This window comes from Branchiostoma belcheri, unplaced genomic scaffold (assembly GCF_001625305.1).
Source record: "Branchiostoma belcheri isolate BF01 breed outbred unplaced genomic scaffold, Haploidv18h27 scaffold114, whole genome shotgun sequence".
Lineage (NCBI taxonomy): Eukaryota > Metazoa > Chordata > Leptocardii > Amphioxiformes > Branchiostomatidae > Branchiostoma > Branchiostoma belcheri.
Genome location: NW_017802536.1, coordinates 1,004,260 through 1,029,156, shown reverse-complemented (window position 1 = coordinate 1,029,156; position 24,897 = coordinate 1,004,260). Strand labels below are relative to the sequence as shown.

General features: G+C 43.7%; 3 protein-coding genes across 3 annotated transcripts; all 3 read right to left on the bottom strand.

The window, feature by feature from the left end:
* Positions 1 to 1,146: 1,146 nt before the first annotated feature.
* Positions 1,147 to 5,481, bottom strand: LOC109462259. The gene has a single exon (XM_019758789.1). It carries the CDS (start codon positions 5,479 to 5,481, stop codon positions 1,147 to 1,149), a length of 4,335 nt encoding a protein of 1,444 aa, XP_019614348.1.
* Positions 5,482 to 8,912: 3,431 nt separating this feature from the next.
* Positions 8,913 to 12,826, bottom strand: LOC109462258 (fibroblast growth factor receptor 3-like). The gene is made up of 11 exons (XM_019758788.1): positions 12,688 to 12,826; positions 12,376 to 12,497; positions 11,867 to 12,029; positions 11,530 to 11,640; positions 10,891 to 11,084; positions 10,379 to 10,501; positions 10,159 to 10,229; positions 9,968 to 10,008; positions 9,583 to 9,679; positions 9,158 to 9,257; positions 8,913 to 8,936 (listed from the first exon to the last, which is right to left on the bottom strand). Exons 1-11 carry the CDS (start codon positions 12,824 to 12,826, stop codon positions 8,913 to 8,915), a joined length of 1,185 nt encoding a protein of 394 aa, XP_019614347.1.
* A 3,865-nt stretch (positions 12,827 to 16,691) lies between these two features.
* On the bottom strand, positions 16,692 to 23,801 carry LOC109462256 (angiopoietin-1 receptor-like). The gene is made up of 11 exons (XM_019758787.1): positions 23,730 to 23,801; positions 22,848 to 23,102; positions 22,303 to 22,434; positions 21,511 to 21,645; positions 20,860 to 20,997; positions 19,706 to 20,017; positions 18,795 to 19,100; positions 18,084 to 18,392; positions 17,607 to 17,878; positions 17,324 to 17,393; positions 16,692 to 16,873 (listed from the first exon to the last, which is right to left on the bottom strand). The coding sequence occupies exons 1-11, from the start codon at positions 23,740 to 23,742 to the stop codon at positions 16,692 to 16,694; spliced, it is 2,124 nt and encodes a 707-aa protein (XP_019614346.1). The 5' UTR covers positions 23,743 to 23,801.
* Positions 23,802 to 24,897: the final 1,096 nt, after the last annotated feature.

Genomic DNA, 24,897 nt, shown 5'->3' with positions numbered 1-24,897 from the left:
ACTACACCTAAGTAAGAATAAGACGAAACTACTTCTATGTCTTTAGAGAATAATTTAAAGCTAAGTTCTGAAAAGGTGTGTCCTTTCTTATTGAATACAATAATCTTTGTTTTATTTAGGTTGACAGTTAGTTTCCACTTTTGGCAGTATCTGTAGGCGCAGCACCACTTTATTACTGTGGCTGCTGCTATTCTGCATGGGATGGACGTGTGAGGAAGTGTTACCGAACTCACCTCTGTTGGTCTTCAGGGAAGAAGTCGTACAAACTGATTGGAATACGTCATAAATGTTTAATCTTCAGTAGAGTTAGTAATACAAACTGAAATCCGCCCTGTTCTACTTCCGCCGTATAAGTTCGATGTTTCTGAATTTGCTGGTAGAGTTCTTGTTGGTAATTGTATTCCTAGGGTAGTTTGATTTCTTGATCCCAATTCGAGGAACAAAGCACAAGTTCTTGTTAACTTCTTGACGAGTTCTTGACAAGTTCTTAGCGAGTTCCTGGTGAATTCTTGTCGTAAAACTGGTATGGTCTCATCGTCCTTCCACAGAATATCCTTTGGTATCTCCTGGACCCTCTATATCCAGGCCTTTGATAATCCTTTTCTGGATTTCCTGGATCCTTGTATCCAGGCCTCTGGAATCCCCTTTTTGGATTTCCTGGATCCTTGTATCCAGGCCTTTGTAATCCTCTTCTGGTCTTTCCTGGGACTTCTGTGCCCAGGCCCTTTGTGGTCCTACTCACGAACCACACCAGACTTCTGCCTCTCTGCTTGTACCCTATGCACTGCCTGTCTCCTTGTCTAAGTCCCAGACAGACGGGCTCCCTACCCTGGCGCTCAGGGGGGCAGGGATTTGGCGGGAAACTATACTAACTTAATCTACTGGCGGGAAATTCAAATTTGGAAGTTGGCACTTACACTGGCCCCCAAATTGTCCGATGGGCAATTTTACCTTACACATTACGAGCCAACTTCCTTACGATAGTTACACTGTACTTTTAATAATTCATGGTTAGTAGAAATAGCATGCAAATTATATAACTGTCCATATAGGGTACTCTAGTTGACTACGTTTCGACGCATGCACTTTAAGACTTGATCTGAGTTTCCTACTTTAACTTGTCTGAACAGTGTCACTGACAGTCCATCATTCTTGAGTCTGGTCCTCTTCCAGCAGAACACATATTTTGACTACTGGTCTCTCTAACAGGCTTTGTTGTGTCTTCACTTTCGCTCTGCGTACCAGTCCGTCGCTGCTGCACGTTATTTCTATCACTCTGCCCAATGGCCAGCGACCTCTTGGGGTGTTTTCATCCTTCAGGAGAACTAGATCTCCCACAGCTACGTTCCTTCGCTGCGTTCTCCATTTCTGACGCCCTTGTAGAGTGGGTAGGTATTCCTTGACCCACCTCTTCCAGAACAAATCTGCTAAATACTGAACCTGTTTCCATCGACGCCGAGCATACAAGTCGTCCTTGTCGGTCAGGTTGGGCGGCAAACTGGTCTGCATCTTCATGTTCAGGAGATGGTTGGGTGTCAGAGCTTCCAAGTCGTTTACGTCATTGCTGATAGTTGTCAAAGGTCTGGTATTGATTATTTGTTCCACTTCACAGAACAATGTGTGTAGTCCTTCATCGTCCAGTTGTTGTTCCTTTGCGATTGCGTTTAACACTTGTCGGATTGTGCGGATCTGCCTTTCCCACACTCCACCAAAGTGTGATCCTGTGGGTGGACTGAAGTGCCAATCCACCTGTTTCTGCAACAGGCTTTCCTTAATCTTCTCCTTATTCCACTTCTCTAACTCCTTTCTGAGTTCTGTCTTGGCTCCCACCAAGTTGGTTCCGTTGTCTGACCACATTGCCTTCACTTGGCCTCTTCTTGCGGTGAACCTCCGCAATGCATTGATGCAGCTATCCGTGTCTAGGGAGTCTGCTTTCTCCAAGTGAACTGCTCGTGTTGTGGTGCAGGTGAAGATGACTCCATATCGCTTCACGATACTGCGACCTCTTTTTACTTCAAAAGGGCCGAAGTAGTCAACGCCTACATTGGTGAACGGTGGTTCATCCGGCGTGACTCTGTGTGATGGTAGATCGGCCATCTTCTGTTCTCCCGTCTTGCCGTGATGACGTCGACAGATAACGCACCTGCTGATTATCTTTCTGATCAGCGTGCTACTTTGTGGTATCCAATAGCGCTCTCGCACTTTGGCCGTCACGTAGTTTCTCCCCATGTGTCCATGGTTCTCGTGGATTTCTCGCACCACTAGTTCTGCTACTCGAGACGACTTCGGCAGCAGCATTGGGTTCTTTGCTTCTTCTGATAGCGTCGCCTGACTCAGACGTCCTCCTACCCTAAGCATGCCGTCTACATCTAACTTAGGGGTCAGTTGGAGGATGGTGCTACCAGCCTGGACGAATCCCTGACCTTTCAGGGCCTCTACTTCTTGCTTGTAGTATCTGTTTTGCACGTGTTTCATGATCACCATTTCAGCTTGCTCTAGGTTGCTTGTCGTCAACCCTCTTTCTGTGGTTGTTGTTCCTCCCTTACATTTCTGCTTGAGGGCTTGCCTTACTTTGATGATCCAGGCCACTGCTTTCTTGAGACGGTGCCAACTTGAATAATGCGCTATCAGCGCGTCCATGGGACTCTTCTGTGGCGCTTCTTCCGCTCCAATGGCGTTCACCGTAACTTCAGGGTCCCTCTGTAGCGGTTGCTGAAGTCCTTCTGGCATCTGTGGCCATTCACTCCTTGGTGCCCAGAGAAACTGTGGACCCGTCAGCCATCTCTGATTTTGCAGAAATGCTTTAACGTCTTGTCCTCTTGAGGCTTCATCAGCTGGGTTCTCAGTTGTGTTGACGTAACGCCACTGTTGCGGCTCCGTCTTATTGTGAATAACAGCTAGCCTGTTGGCAACGAATGTGCGGAACCTTGTAGCCTGATTGCGGATGTAGCGCAGAACCGTGACGCTGTCTGTCCAGAAGTACACATCCTGGATGTCAAGTTCGAGCTCCTTCATGAGCAAGTCGTTGACCCGTACAGCAACTACAGCTGCGTTTAGCTCCATTCTGGGGATCGTCATTGTCTTAAGTGGGGCTACCCGTGACTTTCCCATCACGAAAGCACAGTGTACATTCCCTTGCTCGTTTGTCATCCTGACATACGAAACGGTTCCATATCCCACTTCACTGGCGTCTGCGAAATGGTGCAGCTGGGTGGTTATGGGCTTTCCAAAGCCGTCGGGTTTCAGACACCGACTGACCTGGAAATGTTCACTTAGCAAAGGGAGGTCCTCTTCCCATTGACGCCAGGCTCTGAGATGTTTCTCAGAGATATCTTCGTCCCAGCCAACTTTATCTCTGCACAAATCTTGCAATATCTTCTTCGGTGGGAGGAGTGCTGGAGCTACTAGTCCCAGCGGATCATAGAAAGAGCTCACGACGGATAGGATTCCCCTTCTTGTTGCTGGCTTCTCTCGTCTGACTGCACGGAACCCGAGTGTGTCTGATTGAATGTTCCACAACATTCCTAGTGCTCGTTCCGTGGCCATAGCTTCATGGCTGCAGTCTAGATCCAAGTTCACTTCTGCTATTCTTTCTGTCGATGGTACAACGTCCATGACTTCTTTGTAATTGCTGACCCACTTTGTCAGCCTGAATCCTCCATCTTTACATGCTTCTCGCATGTCCTTGGCTAAATGTCCTCCATCTTTGACTGTGGAGGTAGACTTGAGCAAGTCGTCAACGTGGAAGTTGTTCCGGATTGTTTCCAATACTTCTTCTGTGTATCGGCCTTCTCCGTCCTCAGCCAACTTCTTTAACGCAAAACTTGCACAACTTGGCGAAGATGTCGCCCCAAATACATGTACCGCCATCCGGTACTCTTGTAGTGGCTCGTCTAAGTTGCCTTCTGGCCACCAAAGGAATCTCTGGTAGTCTCTGTACTCTTCTGGGACCCTGACTTGAGAAAACATTGACTCAATGTCAGCCATGAGGCCCACAGGCTCTTGTCGGAATCGGGTGAGAACTCCAACAAGCGTGTTGTTCAAGTCTGGTCCTTGTAACAACTCTTTGTTCAATGATGTCCCTGCGTACTCTGCTGCGCAGTCGAACACCACTCTGATTTTCTTCTTCTGTGGGTGATATACACCGTGATGTGGTATGTACCACACTGCACCGTCCTTTGTGTCTTCCTGGTTTTGCACCCTTTCCGGCGGCACTCTTTCTGCATACCCTTTGTCTATGATGTCTTGCATGAAACCGACGTAGTCATTGCGGTATTTCTCATCCTTTGACAGCTTCTTCTTTAAGTACTTTGTGCGCTGCAGTGCTAGTGGACGGTTGTTCGGCATAGTTGGATTGGGTCGCTTAAAGGGCAACGGAACTTCGTAGTGTTGATTCACCATTTTTGTTCCCTTGGACACGATGTCCATGAACCGTTTGTCCTGTACTGACAGTTCTTTCTTGTCCTCGTCCACCTCACTGAAGTCTTGGTTGAAGTATTGCTCCAGCTGAACTTCAAGACTTTGGTCAGCACTTAAACTTATCTTGTTGACGCTCGCTGTCCTGTTGTCTTCACTGGCCCCCCTAAGGGGACCATTAACGGACCATCCCAGGATGGTCCTGACAGCATAGGGCCCTTCGCCTTCGCTGTTGATCACCTGCCATGGTTCCATGGCTTTAGGCACGTTATTTCCAATCAATAAGCCAATTTCGGCATCTACCTTTGGTAACTCTACCTCCCTGAGGTAGGGATATTCTTTCAGATCCTCCGTTGTGATTATGTTTTCCTTTGAAGCTGGGATCTTCTCTTGGGTATACGCTACTGGTATGTGAACGGTATTCACACCTTCAAGGCTTGACACTTCTAAATCCTCTACTAGTTCAGTCAGGGTTTCCTTTGAGGAGTTGATTGTGTTGAGCGTAAGCCTGGTCTTTCTCCCCTTCGTGTTTAGCTGCTGCTTTAGCTTGTCGGTGCAAAACACGACATCACTACCCGTATCCAAGAAGGCGTACGTCTTTACCGTTATCCCGCTGGTCTTGCTTCGTACTTTCACTGGTATGATGGAGGGCACTCCTTCCCATTCTGGGTGTACTACGCGCCCTACTGCCGCTGTCTTCTTGGGCTGTGCTTCTACGTCGCGGTGTAGAACTGTAGGATGAGACTTCTGGCATTTCCCACAATTAGCCCTTTGCTTGCAGTCCCTTGCCAGGTGTGTCTTGTCCTTCAGACATCCAAAGCACAAGCCTTGGCCTTTGAAGTATTGCAGACGCTCATCATATGACTTGTTCGCCAAAGCTCTACACTCGGTCATACTGTGGTTACTCTTCTCGCAGAACTTACAGCTGATACCTTCTGGGCTTGTTGTTACTGCCAAGCTTGCTCCTCTTTTCTTGCCTTGATGCGGCTTGAAGCTGTAGTTCTGTCCCCTTTCTTTGGCATTTAGATCACCAAACACTTCGTTGGAGATGACATCTTCTTCCATCTTGGCAAAGGTCACGAAATCAGCGAAGTCGACTGGTCGTCGCTGAAGTATATCATGTGACCTCTTTCTCCGCCTTTCTCTCAGTTTGAAAGGAAGCTTTCCCACCAACAACTTGATGTTCGAGTAATGGTTCAACTCTTGTAAGTGCTGTTCCCCGTCCATGGCGTTTTGACACTCAATAAGGAACAACACAAAATCCTTTAATGCTTGCTTGTGCTGGCTTAATGTCTGGCCAACTTGACACTTGGGTTGAGTACGCTTGGCTGATTTTGTATGGTGTGCCATACCTTTCTTTCAGGCTCTCTTTGGCCTTCCTATATCCTTCTTCTGGATCCATCAGCGTGCAGCTGGCCATGATTCTCTTAGCCTCTCCTCTGGTATACTGCTCTAAGTAGCACAAGCGATCTTCTGGATCCGATGTTTTTTCTTCTATGGCATGCTTGAAGGCTTTAGTGAACTTGGTATAATGCAAAGGGTCACCGTCAAATGGTGTGATAACCCTGGTGGGTAATGAGGCCTGCTTATTATGGTCGATCATCAAATTTGCTACTGTTGCTTGTTGGGTCACTAAACCCTGGAGGAACTCTTCTGGAGTTGGACTTTTCTTTCCATCTTCATCCTGCTGTTTCGGCACAAACTTAGCTGCTTCTGGGTTCAGGGTGTTTAAGGGTTCTTCTTCCTTTGTCAGGGCTGTCCTGAACTCGCTACTTCTTCCTTCATACCCTTTGGCTTTGCTGGCTGACAGCACTTGAGGTGGAAGAATCCTTGGTTCTATCCCACCGTAGGCCTCAAACTCGTCCAGTACTTTGAGTTTGGCTTCTTCCTGAGCCATTTCGGTCTTGGCATCTAGAAGCTCCCTTTGTGTCCTTAATTCCATCTCTTCTTTCTTTATCTGGAACTCTCGCTCCTGCAGTTTCCTCTTTGCTTCTAAAGCCGCTACCTTTTCTCTGAGTTCTGCTTTCTTCAACTCAGCCAATAACCTGGCACTTGACGCAACACTAGATGTGCGTGAACCAGTTTGAGAAACGCTGTCAGACGGCTTGACATCCGTTGCTTCTTTCTCTAAACCCAGGCTAATCCACTCCAGGACTCTGTCCTTGAACTGGTCCATTTCTGCGAAATGTGGCTCTACCCAGTTCCCTGTGTCCTCCTTCGACTGATCCGTGTCTAGAGTAGCTTGGTAGTTACCAACAGCTTCCTCTAGGTCAAAGAAGGCCTTTTGCCATTCCTTCATGCGCTCTTGCACCCCAGGTAGATCATTATTTTCCATCAGCGCCTTTAGCTCGTTTGTTTTCCTAGTCAAACGGCCTAGGGCTGATGACCTATATTCCTTCCTTCTTCTACTGTCCTCTTCTAGAGCCCACTCAGCCCTTTTCGGCTGTCGTTTCTCACTATTTTCTTCTGTAGGCATATCTTCTTTGGATGCCATTTTCCTTTATCCCTTACACTCTTTCTGGGCTTGATTTTACGAGATCGCAGTCATACAATTTCTGCTTGTTCTTCTTGCACTTGACTTTACTTGTAAGTCCTTGTACAGGCACAGATTTTCCCTTTTGCTACATTAGCTGATTTACGGTAAGCTGTTCGCGCGCGCAGGGAGGTTTCTACTTCCTTTCTGGGGCAAGGTCATCAATCAAACAGAAATTCCAATATGTCAACTGGCGTTACTCGGTTACTCTGGCACAGAAATCCTTTGTTCTGGATCCAACACATGGCAAGGCACAAAGTTCCTAGCTTGTACACCTTTTCTTGCCATAAGTACAACTTTGCACTCGTAACAAGCATGGTACCTCAAGACATAGAATTCCTTTGTTCTTACAAACTTCTACAAGCAGTCTTCTTACAGTTTCTTGGAGCTCTTTCATGCACTCTTATGGTCCATGCAAAGTTCCAAGCCTTATCTCTTCACGTAGATTCCAACTTCTATGGACCCTAGTTTTACTTCTCTTGAAGCAACAGCTTTTACTTGACACCTCCTGTCAAGACCACAGTTTTACTGTAGGCGCAGCACCACTTTATTACTGTGGCTGCTGCTATTCTGCATGGGATGGACGTGTGAGGAAGTGTTACCGAACTCACCTCTGTTGGTCTTCAGGGAAGAAGTCGTACAAACTGATTGGAATACGTCATAAAAGTTTAATCTTCAGTAGAGTTAGTAATACAAACTGAAATCCGCCCTGTTCTACTTCCGCCGTATAAGTTCGATGTTTCTGAATTTGCTGGTAGAGTTCTTGTTGGTAATTGTATTCCTAGGGTAGTTTGATTTCTTGATCCCAATTCGAGGAACAAAGCACAAGTTCTTGTTAACTTCTTGACGAGTTCTTGACAAGTTCTTAGCGAGTTCCTGGTGAATTCTTGTCGTAAAACTGGTATGGTCTCATCGTCCTTCCACAGAATATCCTTTGGTATCTCCTGGACCCTCTATATCCAGGCCTTTGATAATCCTTTTCTGGATTTCCTGGATCCTTGTATCCAGGCCTCTGGAATCCCCTTTTTGGATTTCCTGGATCCTTGTATCCAGGCCTTTGTAATCCTCTTCTGGTCTTTCCTGGGACTTCTGTGCCCAGGCCCTTTGTGGTCCTACTCACGAACCACACCAGACTTCTGCCTCTCTGCTTGTACCCTATGCACTGCCTGTCTCCTTGTCTAAGTCCCAGACAGACGGGCTCCCTACCCTGGCGCTCAGGGGGGCAGGGATTTGGCGGGAAACTATACTAACTTAATCTACTGGCGGGAAATTCAAATTTGGAAGTTGGCACTTACAGTATCTACCAAGCGTGTCTATTGCGTTCTGCAGGCCTTGTTGACTTTCGGACAACAAGACAATGTCATCGGCATATAGCAAACTTGTTACTTTTGAGTGGTGTAATAGCGGTGCGTTAATGTCTGCCATGTTTAAGTCGTTAACAAGATTACTGATATAAAGGTTGAATAAGGTTGGACTCAATACGCAGCCTTGACGGACACCGATCTGGACAGGGAAGCTCTCTGTTAAACCACCAATAGTTTTAACGCGTGCTTCGGATTGGATGATACTAAAACACTTATATGCCTTTAAATAGAAGTTTGAAAAATAAACCTTCATGCCAAATTGAATCAAAAGTTTTGGACAGATCTACAAAACAAGCGTACAAACGTTTGCCCGATTGACTATATAAATACACACAAAAGTGGTAGCCTCGTAACCTATGCAGCTCTGTAGCTGTAGGTAGACTAGAGCTGGGCACAATACATTTTTATGAATACATTTTTATGAATACATTTTTATGAATACATTTTTATGAATACATTTTTATGAATACATTTTTATGAATACATTTTTATGAATATATATATATATTATCCGGCTATTTGTTATTTAGAAAATGATTGAAGGCTTCATTCTTGTCAAAAGGATTCTTCCCCGTCTCTCTCATTCTATCCGCAGTTTCTTACTTTAACAGTGAGGCATATGTCTGCAAAAGAAACAAATAAGACTTTGCTGGTTTCCAAATTCATAACAATCGTTGATGGCATGCATCATATGCCATCCTACGCCCCTGGCCTGGTTCTGATTTATTTACCTGGTCCAAGATAGAGCTGCAGATAGGTCTGCTACAAAGAGGACTTAGCGATGAAATATACCGTTTTTAGCATAAAGTCAAACAAAATTCGTGCATTTCAGAGAAAACGTTACCTTATAATCTTGAATGATCCGGTCCAGAGTCACCTTCAGGTCCGGGAAAGTTGGTCTATTCTCAGGGAGGGTTTCCCAACAGCACCTCATCACATCGTAACTGTTGCAGACAGATATATAGAATATTTGCATCAACGGAACAGGCCATTTACTGACATTCTATCATAAGCTGATAGGGCGTAAATCTTCTCATTAGTGGAACTGTGCAATAGTCAATACAAAAACCGTCACTGAACTACACTAAAACTACGAAGGCCCAGAGTGACAAAAGTGGCAGCCTCTAGGTGCTCACGGGTCTCCCCCAGAGGTTTTATTTGCACATGGCCTATGCGGAGTTCTGAGGGCACCTCTGAAGAGGCCCGTGATCGAGCACCTTTTGTCGTTCTGGGCTTACGAATAAAACAAGTTTGAATACAAGGGCGTACATATCCTGAGGACATAGAGCAGGTTTCTCCAGCCTGTAGCCGTCCGGCAACAGTTTCATGAGGTCTTTGCCGGTCATCCGACCGTACGGCTTCTTACCTGGAAGATTAAGTATATCACGGTTTAACACAAAATTGTACTTGTGGCCATACATATATTGAGACATTCAGACAAAAAATTGAAGGTACCTACATGTAAATCATGAAGAACGTAATAGTATATATTACAGAACAGCGGAAACGGTTTTGTAAAGCATTGAAAGAATGCACATTTCATAGCTGCTGATGGCGCATAATGACGTTGTGTCAAAAACATATGCATGTTTCATTGAATATGTACCTCCACTGCTTGCAAAGTGCGTCAAATACATTGTCTGTGCTTCCTTACCCATTGTCATGATCTCCCACAGAAGCACTCCGAAGGACCACCTGAAACATGGAAAATACAACACGTCTATATTCTCATTTAACTTCATTCTGTACATCGATATGAATTCTATACTACACAGATGCAAATAAATGGATTTATGAATTGTAACTATATGTAGATGTATAAAAGTGTCAGTAGAATATACATACACATCGCTCTGTGTGGTGTACGTGTGGTAGAATAGGGACTCGTATGCGATCCAACGGACGGGAAGCTGGCTCTGTGTTAGGAAAAAGGAATGTTAAAATACCATCAGAACACATTAGATTGACATATTTTGCAAACGACTCATATCTATTTCACAGCAGCCTCATTAATTGGCTTTTCAATACTAGTTTTAAAGACTATCAGAAGACGGAGATATGATACCTTCGTGCTCTTGACGTACTCAGACTCCTCGTAAATATCCCGAGACAGACCAAAGTCTGAGATCTTGGCCGTCAGGTTCTTCCCAAGGAGCACATTCCTGGCGGCAAGGTCACGGTGGACACACTGGATGGACGAACGTTACATTGTCATACCATAGTGCAGTTGTACATTCATCATGTAGAAATGTCAAGGTTAGCATAGATATAGAGGCTGATGGACAACGATGCAGGTTTATAATGATGTATTTTCTAACCGAAATGACTTTCGGTCGCCTTTTTGTGTTCCTTCCCCAGTATCTTTCTTTCTTAGATTCTATTTCAACATTGTCTATCATGCAGTGCGTCTTTCCTCTTCCCACCTTAAGATCATCTGTTACTTGTCATCACAACGGCATATGATGTGCTAGGTCGGACTATAGACACGATTTTGAACGTAAAATAAGGCCATGATCAGATCTTCAGATGCATTTGTGTCTAGAAAAATCAGCAAACGTGCTGTTGTGTACATTGTACCTGCATGGCGGCCAGATGACTCATCCCATTCGCGATGTCAATACCGAACAGGATGAGCTGGTCCATCGGCAGCTGAACCCCGGAGGTGGCGATGTTTTTGTCGTCTGTCTGGTCCAGCTCCTCAGGACGGTTGTCCTTCAGCCAGTCCTTCAGACAGCCGTTTGGTGCGTACTCAACCACAAGTGCCAGAGGACCTAGTGTGGATGAACGGATTGATTGATAGATCGCTAATCTGACAAACATTTTCTGACATCATTCGTACCTTTGGGAAAATGGTATCCAGCCTATCGTGTTTGGGGCACGTTGTCTTCGGGGCTCTAATAGTTTTCGCCCGCCTAGCTCAACAGACCGCCCGGTAGAAGTTACGCCTGTGATAGAATTTGGCACGTCGGGGATTAGCCCCATCACAAACTCCCGTCGTGAAAAACCTTCCGGGGAACCTAGCTCAGGCTTATCAGCATCCCCGAAGGAAATCTGCCCCAACCGCGATAGACTGGATACCAGGTTTAGTGCTCTGCAATCAGCGTTATAATAATCTCATTTTGCCCTGGTTTAGGCTGGATTGTTCGTTTTAGTACCAGACAAATAATATTACAGAACCCTCACATTACGAAATTTGAATTTTAACATTAGTATTACCTTCTACTGTGCATGCGCCAACCAGACTGATGATGTTGTCATGACGACCAACAGTGACCAGAATCTCCAGCTCCCCCAACAGGTCCTCTTTGTCTCGGTCTTCGGCAGATGCTGGAAAATCAAAATAGCAAAAAAGAAAGATACCACTAATAAAGTCATTATCTTACTACTTGTAACAAGGAAAACAGATTTTCAAGCGTTTCTTAGTTCATTTTTCTCTTAAACAATATGATGACTATTGATGCTACCATGCGACCAGGCAGCATGCTTGCTTTAGTATGTTGAAGGACATGTGTTTATATGAATGTTAAGGGCATGTGCAATGTATAAAAGGCACCTTTCAGTGTCTTGACTGCCACGGTCTGGGTAACACCTCTCTTCCTCAGCTCCCCCATACGGACCTCTCCAAACTGTCCCTTCCCCAGGACTTTGCCGAGCGTCAGACTGGACCGGGGGATTTCCCAGTCAGCGTGGACAGGTTTGCTGCTTTCAGCGGAGTCCTTAAAGTGAGGGGATAGCGAATACATGTATTCGCCTGGCTAAAAGTCATCAGCAGCAGTCAACTACCTCATTACAAAGTACGAAGAAATACTACGTAGAAATCTAATCGTCTTTCTGGAATACACGCAACGTTATTAAAGCAACATTGCCATTATTTGGATGGTACTGAAGTCTGGGAGCAAAGAGATGTCCTTTGCATTGTATTGTGGCCATGTGTAACACCATGACCTTTTTTTAAATCATTCACTCTTATGAAACAGTAGAGTTCACATTGCAGACTTAAATTGAAAAGGGTTAGATACTTGGCAATCTTGGGTAATCGATGAGACAGAAAAGGAGGCAAACCGAGTTGTCCTTCAGCTCCTGCAGTGCTTTTTGTAGTTTGACCCTCGGTCCGATCTCAGGAATGAGCTCAGCAAGCACAGCGTCGCTTAGATTCGAGACTACATCTCCATCTATCTTGTGTCCTGAGAAACAGACACCACATCAAAAAGCAGTATATCATTTTATCAACATGGACAGTATAGATACATGTATCATCTTTCCTCCGAATCCGTATTGATGTAGCCTTAGCATGATGTAGCGAAAGAATCACAATTAACCCTTTTACCTACTTTTATAAAAAAAAAAGGAAACGATGAGCAGATCAGAACTTACGCCTAAATGCTGCAACATACTGCCCAAAACCCCTGCACCTCAGGAATTCCACTACGTCGTCCACTGTGACAAGGTCTTGGATGCGGTAAATGGTCTGTAGCAGAAAGCAGTAAAGCGGTCTGTAGTAGAGGTCAGTCATCATCAGTTGAAGTAAAGCATGAAAATAAAAAAAATTGGCCGGGCATTCAAATGACTATATAATTGTATAGTTATACCGTTTCGTAAAGATAACTGTCTTCATCCAGCGTCTTACATGCAGGATTTTCAGCTGATTCCGTGGCGGAGGGCTCGTCTCCTTTGATTATCTTCAGATCTAGCTGAGCACCTGGAGCATGCTGGTCGTCAGTGGCTTTTCTTTTCCTTTAACATATCAAAGATGAATGAAGATGAAGTATAATTGATTTATGTTGTAAACAAGCATCGAAATTCAGCCTTGTACGTCACGGCTGCCAGTCATGCTGTTGTTGATACAAATAAACCAATAAACAAACAAACAAAACAAACAAAAAAACTAGAGAAGTAACATTTGCAAAGCAAATGCATAATATTTACCTTTGGACATGGTCTGCTCTAATTCTTACTCAAACACATTCACATACATGTACTGCTGGTATATGGTGACAGGAGCAGAGCAGGCCATGAAATTACAACATTATGTAACCCAACACCAGTCACCATGGTGACAGACGTCAACAAATCATGTCATTGGTCAAGTCAGAGGTCACTGTTTGGAGAAGAAGAAGAGGAAGAAACAGCAAAAACAATATATTTTCCTTCGGTAAACATAATAACATTCATTACACATTAATGGATTGCGTTTTCTGTGAATAGAGGCATTACTTACCGGTAACATATGATCCCTACTGTCACCAGCACAGCCACCAGTAGAGCAGCAGCACAGCCAGCGATGATAGGGACGAGAGGAACAGTTTCGACTGGAAGGGAATACAAAGGAATGATAGTCACATTATGTCATATCAATCATCTACGTTGGGAAAATAATACACCACTATTAAATTGTTACTAACAATGCAGTTAGAGAGTTGTCATAAACAATGATCCTCGTCACGTCGATGGAGGTTAGACATCCAGGTAATACGATACGCCAAAAACAGTTACTCAAGCAACTGGATATGATTTTGAAAACGTCAGATGTTTCAGCTAGTATCCACTAGCTTTCGTCAGTGACTGAGAGACCAGAGGGGAAAGCAGGTTTATAAGTACAACCTGTTGATTGATATGCAAATAAAGTGAAGACAAATTTTTGGAAGTCGAAAAAGGAACAAAAGTCAGACAAGTCAAGACAAGATGATGCAAATTAGTCTAAAAGCTCCTGTTATACGGAACAGGAGCTTAAGTGTTGTCTGTCCTCGGGGCTGGGAGTGCCAAATCCCAAGATTCTGGCCTTTGATTCCCACCACCCTTTGGAACACAAACTAGCAGTGATCAAAACTCTCTTCCATCGTGCAGACAACATTGTCACTTCAGACCAAGCCAAAACGGACGAACATAGACACCTCCGAGGTGCCCTGGCTAAATGTGGCTACCAAAACTGGACTTTCAACAAAGCGCTCAAACCTTCAGATCAGTCTAAGAAAACCCAGAAGTGCAAACCATTGACCAACAAAAACAAGGCCAACATCACTATTCCGTATGTCCAAGGAGTATCTGAGAAACTCCGACGGATCTTCCAAAACTTCAACATAGCCACTAACTTCAAACCTCACTCAACCCTCAGACAAAGACTGGTACACCCTAAGGACCGACCCCACAAAGGTACCAAGGCGAATGTTATTTACAGACTCAAATGTGAGGAGCCCAATTGTAACAACACCTACATCGGAGAGACAAGTCGACCGCTCAAAGTAAGATACAAAGAACATTGCCGACCTAGTGCCAACGGCTACTCCTCAGCTATTTTCCACCACCTACAACACAACCAGGGTCACTCTTTCAAACTCGAGTCCACGGATATCTTAGACCGCGAAACACGCTGGTGGGAACGGGGTGTTAAAGAAGCAATATATGAAAGAATGTACAATCCCACCCTCAACAGGGAAGGGGGGCTACGGGTTGATCTTTCCGGCACTTGGGATTTGGCACTCCCAGCCCCGAGGACAGACAACACTTAAGCTCCTGTTCCGTATAACAGGAGCTTTTAGACTAATTTGCATCATCTTGTCTTGACTTGTCTGACTTTTGTTCCTTTTTCGACTTCCAAAAATTTGTATTCACTTTATTTGCATATCAATCAACAGGTTGTACTTATAAACCTGCATTTCCCCTCTGGTCTCTCAGTCAATGACGAAAGCTAGTGGATACTAGCTGAAAGGTCTGACGTTTTCAAAATCATATCCAGTTGCTTGAGTAACTGTTTTTGGCGTAATGATCCTCGTCCATTACTTTTTCTCTTGACAATCCTCGAAAAGCTAAAAGGAATTAAACCATCGGGTACCATGCACTTTTTTTTCAGAAACGTTATGCCCCATACGTTGCAAAATTGATAATAGATTTTAAAGCAATTCTAAAGATTGAATAATTTAAAAAGAAACTCAGTTCATATGTATATATAAATATGTATCATTCTGTAATCCATTGGAATTACCTTCGTTGTCCATTTCTGTGATTACAGGTTCAATGTACCCACTTGTCGTGAATAACTGAAAATGGAAACGTTTCCCATGGATAGGGCGTACAAACTGTCAATTAATGCAGTTAATATATCATTGCCGGGCACAGAAATATGAATTGACCAATTATACATGAAAACAAAATCTAGGATGGAAACTTTAAAGATGACCAAATTTAAACGTTCAACTACATCATATATATTTATACCTTTTCCGTGTTCCGCTTGCGTCTTCTGGCTCCAAATTCCACGTAACACCGCACTGCTGCTGTGTACTTCTGACCTGACTGGAGTTTCTTATTGCCAGGAGACTTTGCTCGCCTGGGATCGGTGAGTTCACTCCGCTCACAGCACCACTCGTGACCACAGGGTCCTCCGTCGCCGATCTGTACTACATCGGTTCTTTTGTAGTCGTATCTGATGGAGGAATGCACAGAGTGTTACAAAGCATGCATCGTCATTGCATTGAAACCACTTTGCAAAATTCTGCTTTACAAAAACGAAAGCTTTACTTCGAGATTTTGAGTAAACTGCCACGAAGCACATGTAATTCTTACATAACAGAGGATAGAAAATCCTGTGATGACGATACAAACTACAACATTTCACTATTAAGACGCCATATTGGTAACCATCCCTGAAACGGATCCTATAGCCTGCTTCGCCGAATGTGATGTGTTCTGGTGATTGTAAGCTACAATGTAGTATCTTTTGTAGCAAGATCTATGGTTCATAATATGAAAGAAACTTACGTCGAAAGTGACAAAGCCACGTAAGGTTCAATTTTTCCGCCATCAGGACCGTCCTCTGTAAGCATGACGTCTGGTTCTCCAACTCTTGTTTTCAGGTCAGCAAGGCTCTCGGTTTCGGTCATTGTGATGACGATGACTTGGCAACAACTGCAGAGAATCAATGGTAAACCATGCGTAAAACTGGCCTCCGTCATTGTGAAAAGAGGCCAATAAAGAATGGATGGAAAATAATCGACAATGTATTTTATTCCTCAACTGTTGCTCGCGATAACCATGGAATGTATAGAAACACGTACCGTACAGGACCATTCCTCTCGCTCACTTTCGGAAGAACCATGGGAAAAGATGTTGCCAAAGCGATCGGGGGTGGGCCGGGAGGTAGTATTGGAGGCGGCGGTGGTTCTACATATGGTAAAAGAATACATGTGGTAAGGTAAGGTACCTTTTCACGTACTGTGAAGTATTAAATTCAACGTCGAACAATCTGTCGAGCAACCAAGTATAAATGCTACCATGGCATCGTGTGAGCTACAAAACGTCACCACGAGCTACGTCGTTTTCTTGTCTAAATTCTTGTTTGCAGCGCAGATGATATGCAGGTGTGTCTACAAGTCGTAATATGACTATTTCTCACCAACTCTTGAGACCCGACAAGTGACCTCCTCCCCCTTGTCTCCTTCGGCACAGGTTACCGCCCGGACCGTGACTCGGACCAAGGAGTTGGCGGGAAGCTCAGCCAGTGACTTGGACCACTGTTGTTGATCCAAACCTAACGGGGCATAGCTGGTGCCAGGTTCAGAATCGTCTGGGTCATGAAGTGGCGAGTCTACATTTGTAACCTGTTTGGAAAAAAAATCATAGTTAACAATTGGTCTAGCTAGTGCATGTCACATCTTTCAAGAATTTTGTGGTATTGAAGGATGAAAATGTCATCACAAGACGCGGCTTTTTCTGAATCATGTCAATTCCAAGGACTGTACCTACACCTACATTGTATCCTGTCAGCCTCCCTCGGGTTACTGCAGGAGCTGTCCAGTTCACTCCACATTCACTGTTTGCCAGTCTTGTCACAGTCGGGGCATCTGGGCCTAAGATGAGATTATTGTTTGTCAAATGGAGATGCGACATTCAAGCAATCGTAAGCGGTTCTGGGTGCCCTTACAGACCACAGAGAATTATATTAGATATGATCATCACAATGCATACAAATTAACGGGCACAAATTAGTGTTCTTGATTTGAAAACTTATACTTACATCCGTCACTCGCACGGGCTATATATGGATGGCTCTCGCTCCCAAGGTAGACGGTGTTAATGGCTGATACCTGCCAGATGTAAATGGTCCAAAACAGATGAGTCAGTTCAACTTAGCCTATTCCTTAGCCTAACTAAATTGTGCTAAGAATGCATCATTGCAGGATCAATCACTAGCATTGGGCACCTTTTTTAATGAATTCTTAAAGTATCCATATAAGTCATTTACAGAAAACATTTGATGGTCCGCAAGATTGGATCAAGACGTCACAGTTCAGACTCACAGTGACAGAGTAGTTGTTCGCAGGTTGCAGGAGTGACGATGTGACCACAGCTGTCAGGTTCTCCTGCTGCAGTCCTGACGTCATGTTCTCCTGGTAGAACGGTTCCCCGCCGGTTCTGTTGTACAGGCTGATTCGGTACGCCTGCAGCTGACCGTAGATGTGGTCAGGGCGCCGCCAGGCTACACGCAGCTGGACCGGCCGGGGGATGTTTGGCGTCCGGCAGTTACAGTCGTGCTGGTCTGCAAACGTCTGGACAACTGGGGCTGTTGGGTCTGGGGGTCACGGGTAGATAAGAATGTCTGATGTAGATGAGGTAGCTTTTGTGGACTCGTATGTTGAGAATCTCTCACAGTAATGTTTACATCATAGATGCGTACGGAATACTAAAACCCACACTGTACTGAAATGTCTTCCGTGCTAACACACTCGTCAACATGCTACAGAAGCTATTGATATTCAGTATAGTGCAGTACTCACAATATTCCAGTGTCCTTGTGACGTTACAGTGGCTGAAGTCTCCTCCTCCTGCACTTGTCGCCCCCCGCACCCGGAATGTGTAGTTTGTGTACGGAACCAGGTCTCCGATAACGGTAGTGGTGCTGTTGTTGTTGTCAGACGTGGTAACGTCTTTTGGGGAAAACTCTAGTGTTTCGCACGCTACCGATTCCCCGTACTGGACAGTGTAGCTGCGGATGACTCCGTTGGTTCTGAGCGAAGGCTGCCAAGTCAGGTGCACGGTGTTGTGAGATATCTGCGCGACTTGCAAACCGTGTGGAGGGCCCGGTGCTGTTGACATAGAACAGATTTACCGGACTGAACAACATGCAAAGACGGACTTTATGAAAAAGCTCATCATACAAAAATATTATATTTTTGCAAGGATCATTTAGAAACCAAAATAGGAATATGTTGTGCATTATTTGTTGTGTGTATACAACTTGTCATATCCAAGGAGATGCACGCACCTCAATCTAAGCTATGTAGCCAGTTGATGTACGATGTTTCTGTTACAGTAGAAAATAGACTCGTATCAACCGCTTGATGCGCTTATGTGTCTGAGAATCTGTTTATGCACAGTTATTAAGATTCATTATCATCATCATCTCGTCTGCCGTAGGGGAAACACAGCTTTTAACAATTACATGCACATTAGATGTACAAGATTAAGAAGCTATAATTTGTACTTACGTGCTTCATTTGTAATGCCCCAGGCCCATGAAGGCGGCGTACTCAATCCCAGCGCATTTCGCACAGTGACTTGTACATGATAGCTCACGGCGGGTAACAGACCAGAGATGCGAACAGTGCCATTTGTACCAGAAATTCCTGTCGCTCTCCACGGCGTGTACGTTGTCCATTCACCATCGATGAAACTCCTGTACCTGACCTGGGAGTCTATGATGTCCAGGTTTCCGGTCACGCCCACCGTCCACGTGACTTGTAGGGCTGTAGAGTTCACGGCTGTGACAGTAACTTTTACATCGTCCGGACGTTCTGTATAAGATAAGAAAACACTAGGAAGGTAACATTCGCAAAGCAAATGCATCATGTTTACCTTTACGGGGTCCAGCTTTACAAAGTACTGCTTTGTTCTTTATTCTTACTCAAACACATCCATATATATGGCCCCTATTGATCATTGAACTCAGTTTTGCATGGCACTTGCAGCATTACGTAATCCAGTACCAGTTACCATGGTGACAGACGTCTGGTACTGGTCACTGACCTTATTTGTTTAGAACGAAAGAAGATGAAGAAACTGAGCAAAAAACAATATGTTCTCATTCGGTAAACATAAAAACGGTTTCATGTATTCGCTTACGGCATTCCTGATAGCAAGAGAAACAAGTTAGAGAAAGACAAAGATTCGTGGCGGTAATTATATTAGTTTCTCAAAATATGATTGGAGATGACATATCTGGGTGTCCAAATCAATTATGTAAAGGTTTGTAAGATAAATTAAACATACAACCAATAAGGAAAGTACGGATACATCATCCATGATATGTAAAAACACATTATTATCTTTATATTACGACTTTCGAATGTATAATTCAAGATTGAGGTCAACACTAAATATAAAGATCCTGGTTCCTTACCTCGCACTGTAAGTCTAGCCACCTGTGACGTGTCCATGTATACCCCGTTAGCATTAGATGATGCACACTTGTACACTCCGTTGTCCTCACGACCCACAGATGTAATGGTTAATGTGCTGGTCACCACGTTTTCACCGTCCACTACTTCTGTAACTTTAACCACACTGATCTGTCCTCCAGGTGTGATAGCACTGCTGTCGTTGTACCAGGTGATCGCAGGTGTTGGCACACCTGTACTGCTGCAGGTGAATGTTGCTTGACTACCAATATTTATTGTTTGATCCATGGGAGGTTGTGTTACTGTGGCAGGCCCTGTACAACACGGAGAAAAATACCGCGTTGAATATACATTTGTACATATACCAACAGAGATAGTAACCGATTGTGATCGTGAACATAGAATCTAAGTGATGCCTCAGACAGTCGGCATTCACTTAAAAATGTGGAAAAATCTCAATCTAGCAATCTAGTCTACACCTAAACATCCAAAAGGACCCATCGACGTTACAAGGTGGCATAACTCTCAAGATTAAAATTGTCTGTATGGCTGTATAAATACAGACGTAGTAATATATGCAGTCTGTGAAACAAACACTTGGAATTTCCTAACGGGTTTGGTCCATTCTGTCCTAATGAGATTGAAGATGAACAACATTTTATTATGAATATCCATGTGATGATAAACGCACAAACCTGTTCAGCCTTCTTTCCTCTTGCTCAGCGGAATCTGTTACATTTCATGCTATAGATAAGTTCAATTTTATTCTAGAAAATAAAAGTCTGGTTCAAAATCGAGGACTTCTATGCAAGAGGAATAAAGGAGGCGGTCTACATTAGAGCTCACAGACCTACCCTGAACAGAGACGGGGGGCGACACAAGTTACATGTGTATGGCCCGCTACTACGGTCACGTGTCTCTGACGTCACGTACCAAGAGTAGACGGGTCCATTCCGTGAACAAGGTTAAAGGAGGCAGCCGAAAATTTGGGGTAATAAGTCCCAATTCATTCCAGTGTTGTAAGGAAAGTTAGGCATGTCAATTCTGTTGTACCCAAGTAGCTGTCTGTATGTCTGTATGTATGTAAAAGACCTTTCGAAATAGCTGTACTTTTGTTGTGTCAAAGTTCATGTGACTAATTTAAACTAGACCGTACTTATCTGACAGGAGTCTCCCTCCCAGCCTGCTGCACATCCGCCGGTACACGCTCCTGTTTCCTTGTGACAGGCTGAGTTTCCGGATAAACAGTGACAGTTTTGAGTACAGCTCGCGCCATACGTACCGTCCGGACACGCTAGGAAAAACACATAGAAAAACGATTCCATAGTACGTTTAAAATCATAGAAAAGAGTAAGAGTTAGTCTTCTGTTGAACTTGACTGTGACTGAAGAATGCACTGTCTCACAACTGAAAAAAATGTCAGTTTTAAAGATGTTCAGTGTAGTTTTAGGGGTGAAAAGTCAGATTTTTCAAAGTCAATATTCTAGTCACGTATCTACATATATAAGGCGGAACAACACTATCCTAATATATATTGACATCCATTGAGCAAAGGTGACTAAAATTGTGATGGAAAATGGTTAGTGGTAGGATCCTGGGCTGCTGTTTGAAGCACCACCCAGAAAATAAAGGACTCATTTTGGGGGTGCGTTTCTGTGCTTTGCAGTATGAAATACATGATGCAAATGTGGGGTAGTATGTATCAATATCATACAGATTGCCTTATTCAGAATATTTCCAATCTTGCCACCCTGAAATTGCATCGGATACCTTTAAATGTGTAAAATGAATTTTGTGAATATATTACCGTCTTGACACGTCATTCCGGTGAGCCCAGGAGGACAGGTACACCCTACCGGATCCGGAACCGTCATCAGCTGGCCCTGACAGCCTCCACTGCAGCTGAACCTACACGTCTTACCGAAACGTCCGGACGCACAGGCTGTTTTAACAATGGAAAAGTCATTGAAACGGTCAAAACGTGTGCAGAATCATATAGGCGATGCTTTAATAGTTTCTTTTGAGAATGTGAATAGAAATCTGCAAGTAATATCCTAGTACTGTGTTCTACTGAAATGATATTCTGTTAGCCTTGTTACAAAACCTATTATATTATAGCTCCCGAGTTCTACATCCTCTCCGTAGGACTCGGGACCTACAATAGGTTTGGTAACCAGGCTTTATTCTGTAATCCGAAACCATAGCATGTCAAGGACAAAAGATACAAAAACCGAAAGGTCTGCTGCAGTACCAAGGTTAGTCACCAGAAGGCCCATATTTGACCTTGAACTTTCTCTTCCTATGACCTACCAACATACCAAACATCACAATCCATAAATGCGTTCTGAAGTTATGTTGACTACAAATGTGCAGAAAAACAGACACACAGACAGACAGACAGATAGACGCAGACACACTAAAAACAATACCTCCATTTTTATGGAGATAATTATCCAGCTGTTTCAAATCTATTTGCACCCAAGGCCCTGTTTTGCACCCTTGGACCAACAAAAAGCGATTGGATCGTGTATTGCATGTATTAGAACAGAGATAAAGAACATATAGCCATGACGAGGCCTTTGAACATAAAGAGTGATACCTGTCCCACAGTAAGTTCCGCTGAATCCCGGAGGACAGACACACTCGCCTGTCTGATCATGACACACCCCTCCGTTATAACAGTCAGGACAGTCATTGGAACAGTCAGATCCGTACTTGTTATCTGTACAGGCTATAACACAAGGTGTAATAATTTGTTTGGAACGGAAGAAGAAGAGGAAAAAACTGAGCAAAAACAACATGTTCTCCTTCGATAAACATAATCATAATAGTTGTTGTTTTCTTCAGAAGTTGTCTTAAATTTCCCATCAGGCCTACTTGGACAAAATTGAAATGTTATTCATCGCTGAATCATCCTAAGTGCACATCAAAGGAAAATATGGAGAAACGCAACCATCAATGCCTTGCTATGTGTTGTCATATCAACTCAATGAAGCAAATAAAAATACTATATTTTTTATTAATAATTGATGTGATGATCCCCACATCCCCATATGCATCCACGTGGAAGGAAACGTCATGAGATTATTGTTGTGAAATTGCGGCCCATAAGGGATGACCGGGTTGCGTAGTGATCGGACTTACCTCTAACTATGAGCCTCATGATGCCCTGTTTCCTGTCAGAATATGCCCCGTCATAGTAGCACTCATAGATCCCTTCATCTGAAGACTGGACGTTGTTGATGCTGAGTGTGAGAGCCGTCTGACCCTGTAGAACGACTCCGTCCTTCCTCCACTCCAGGGCTCCAGTCCTGTTGGAGGCAGGGTTCCGAACCATCTCTAACGTTACTGCGTCTCCCACATTCACGGTACGGGAGAACAGCCGGGGCCTCACGTCAGCTGAAACACAAGAAATAGTAGATACTAAATTGATCCAATTCAATCGTTAGCCTGTTTTAAAAGTTGGTACGTACATGTAAGTTAAATGTCATAGCTTAATATATTGTTTTTACTACACTACCCGAAGTTCTATTTCTGAGGACATTTTGGGAGTTACGAAACGCCGGCAGATAACCTTTCGCCGTTTAGCAAAGAACGAAATATATTTACCTCTACCTCCAAGCTGGTGTAGTAATAACTCTAAACAAAATATCATACAACTTTGCATCCGTCTTTCGATCATTGATTTTAGCCAATCTAGCTATTTGAACAAACTAAGTGGATAAATAGATATAAATGAAGTGACATTGATATTCAATAACAAATATCGGGACTCGTAAATAGAATGGGATATCAAAGTTCTTTGATCTTAATCAACCAAATCTTTTCTCATCTGACAACATACGTTTCAATATTCTTTCTTTTACATTTACCTAACTCAAGTGATAATGACTGGACGTTCTTCAATATGTATATTAAATCTAGTCCATAGGAAGGGGCATCAAGAACGTTTTCAGGTAAGATGAAATATGTGATGAAAGAGCTTTGATATTATATAACTATTGGGACTTTTTGAAAGTTTCTTACCGTCCTCTCTCATCTTGAACGTGATGACTTTGTCAGAGACGCCGTTTTGCTGACCCAGGCAGGAGTAGGCGTTAGTGAGATGTGCTGGATTGCCGTTTCTGTCATAAGGCCAGATCCTCACTCGCCTATGGCGAGGATCCGATCCGCTCCCGGTATTTCTACCTGAGGCAAACTGCCGACCTGCCCCTGTATCTAGTTCAAGCTTGAACCAATAGTTGTAACTTGACCCCAAAAGCGTTCCGGTGTAGTAGCAGTATAACCAAGTGAAATCCTGGTCCTGGAAATTTGGGTCTCTTCGGTCCGTGTCCGGATAGTATGGAAACCTGCTGGTCATTGTGATGTCAGCTACTCCTGGAGTAAAGATTGCAATGAATTTTCTGTATGACTGAAATTCACAGACTGATCATCATTACCTTCGCCAAGAATTGACGAAGGTTATGTTTTTCCTGGCCGTGTGTCTGTCTGTGTGTCAACAGCATAACTCGAGAAAGCTTAGATGGATTATCTTGATATTTGGTAGGTGGGCAGGTCTTCATGAGACATGACATAAAAACTTATTAGATTTAGGCCCCCCTAGCGGCTTCTTATGGTACTGCAGCTAAATTTCCGGTTTTGATATCTCGTGATCTGGAAATGCTAGGGTAATGAAATTTAGATGGTAGATAGCTCTTGGGCTGGGAATGAAGTGACACGAGTTTGAGCCCCCTAGCTGCTTGCTCTGGTACTGAAGGTGCGTTAGTTGAAAAATGTTTAAAGGCGGATAACTCAAGAACCAATTGATGTATCGTCGTGACTTTTGGCATGTAGGTAGCTGAAATAATGCTTGACATAATGATATTACAATTATGCAAATATCAATGTAATTTGCATAATTAATGAGGAAATTCTATAAATCAGCTGCATTCCATGATAGGACTATTCAAGCTTGTGTCATATGTAATTAAGAACGGCAGAAATACAGGCAGATATCAATTATGCAAATGAGGACTTAATTTGCCTAATTAATGAGAAAATGTTATAATTACATAGCGGTAACTGCCTGGAATTTCATACTTGGGATATTTGAAAGTTATGTGAAGATGAACATAATTAAACATTACTTATTCAAATAAGGACCTCATTTGCATAATCTATGAGGAAATACTATAATGTCATTCTTTGATAAGAT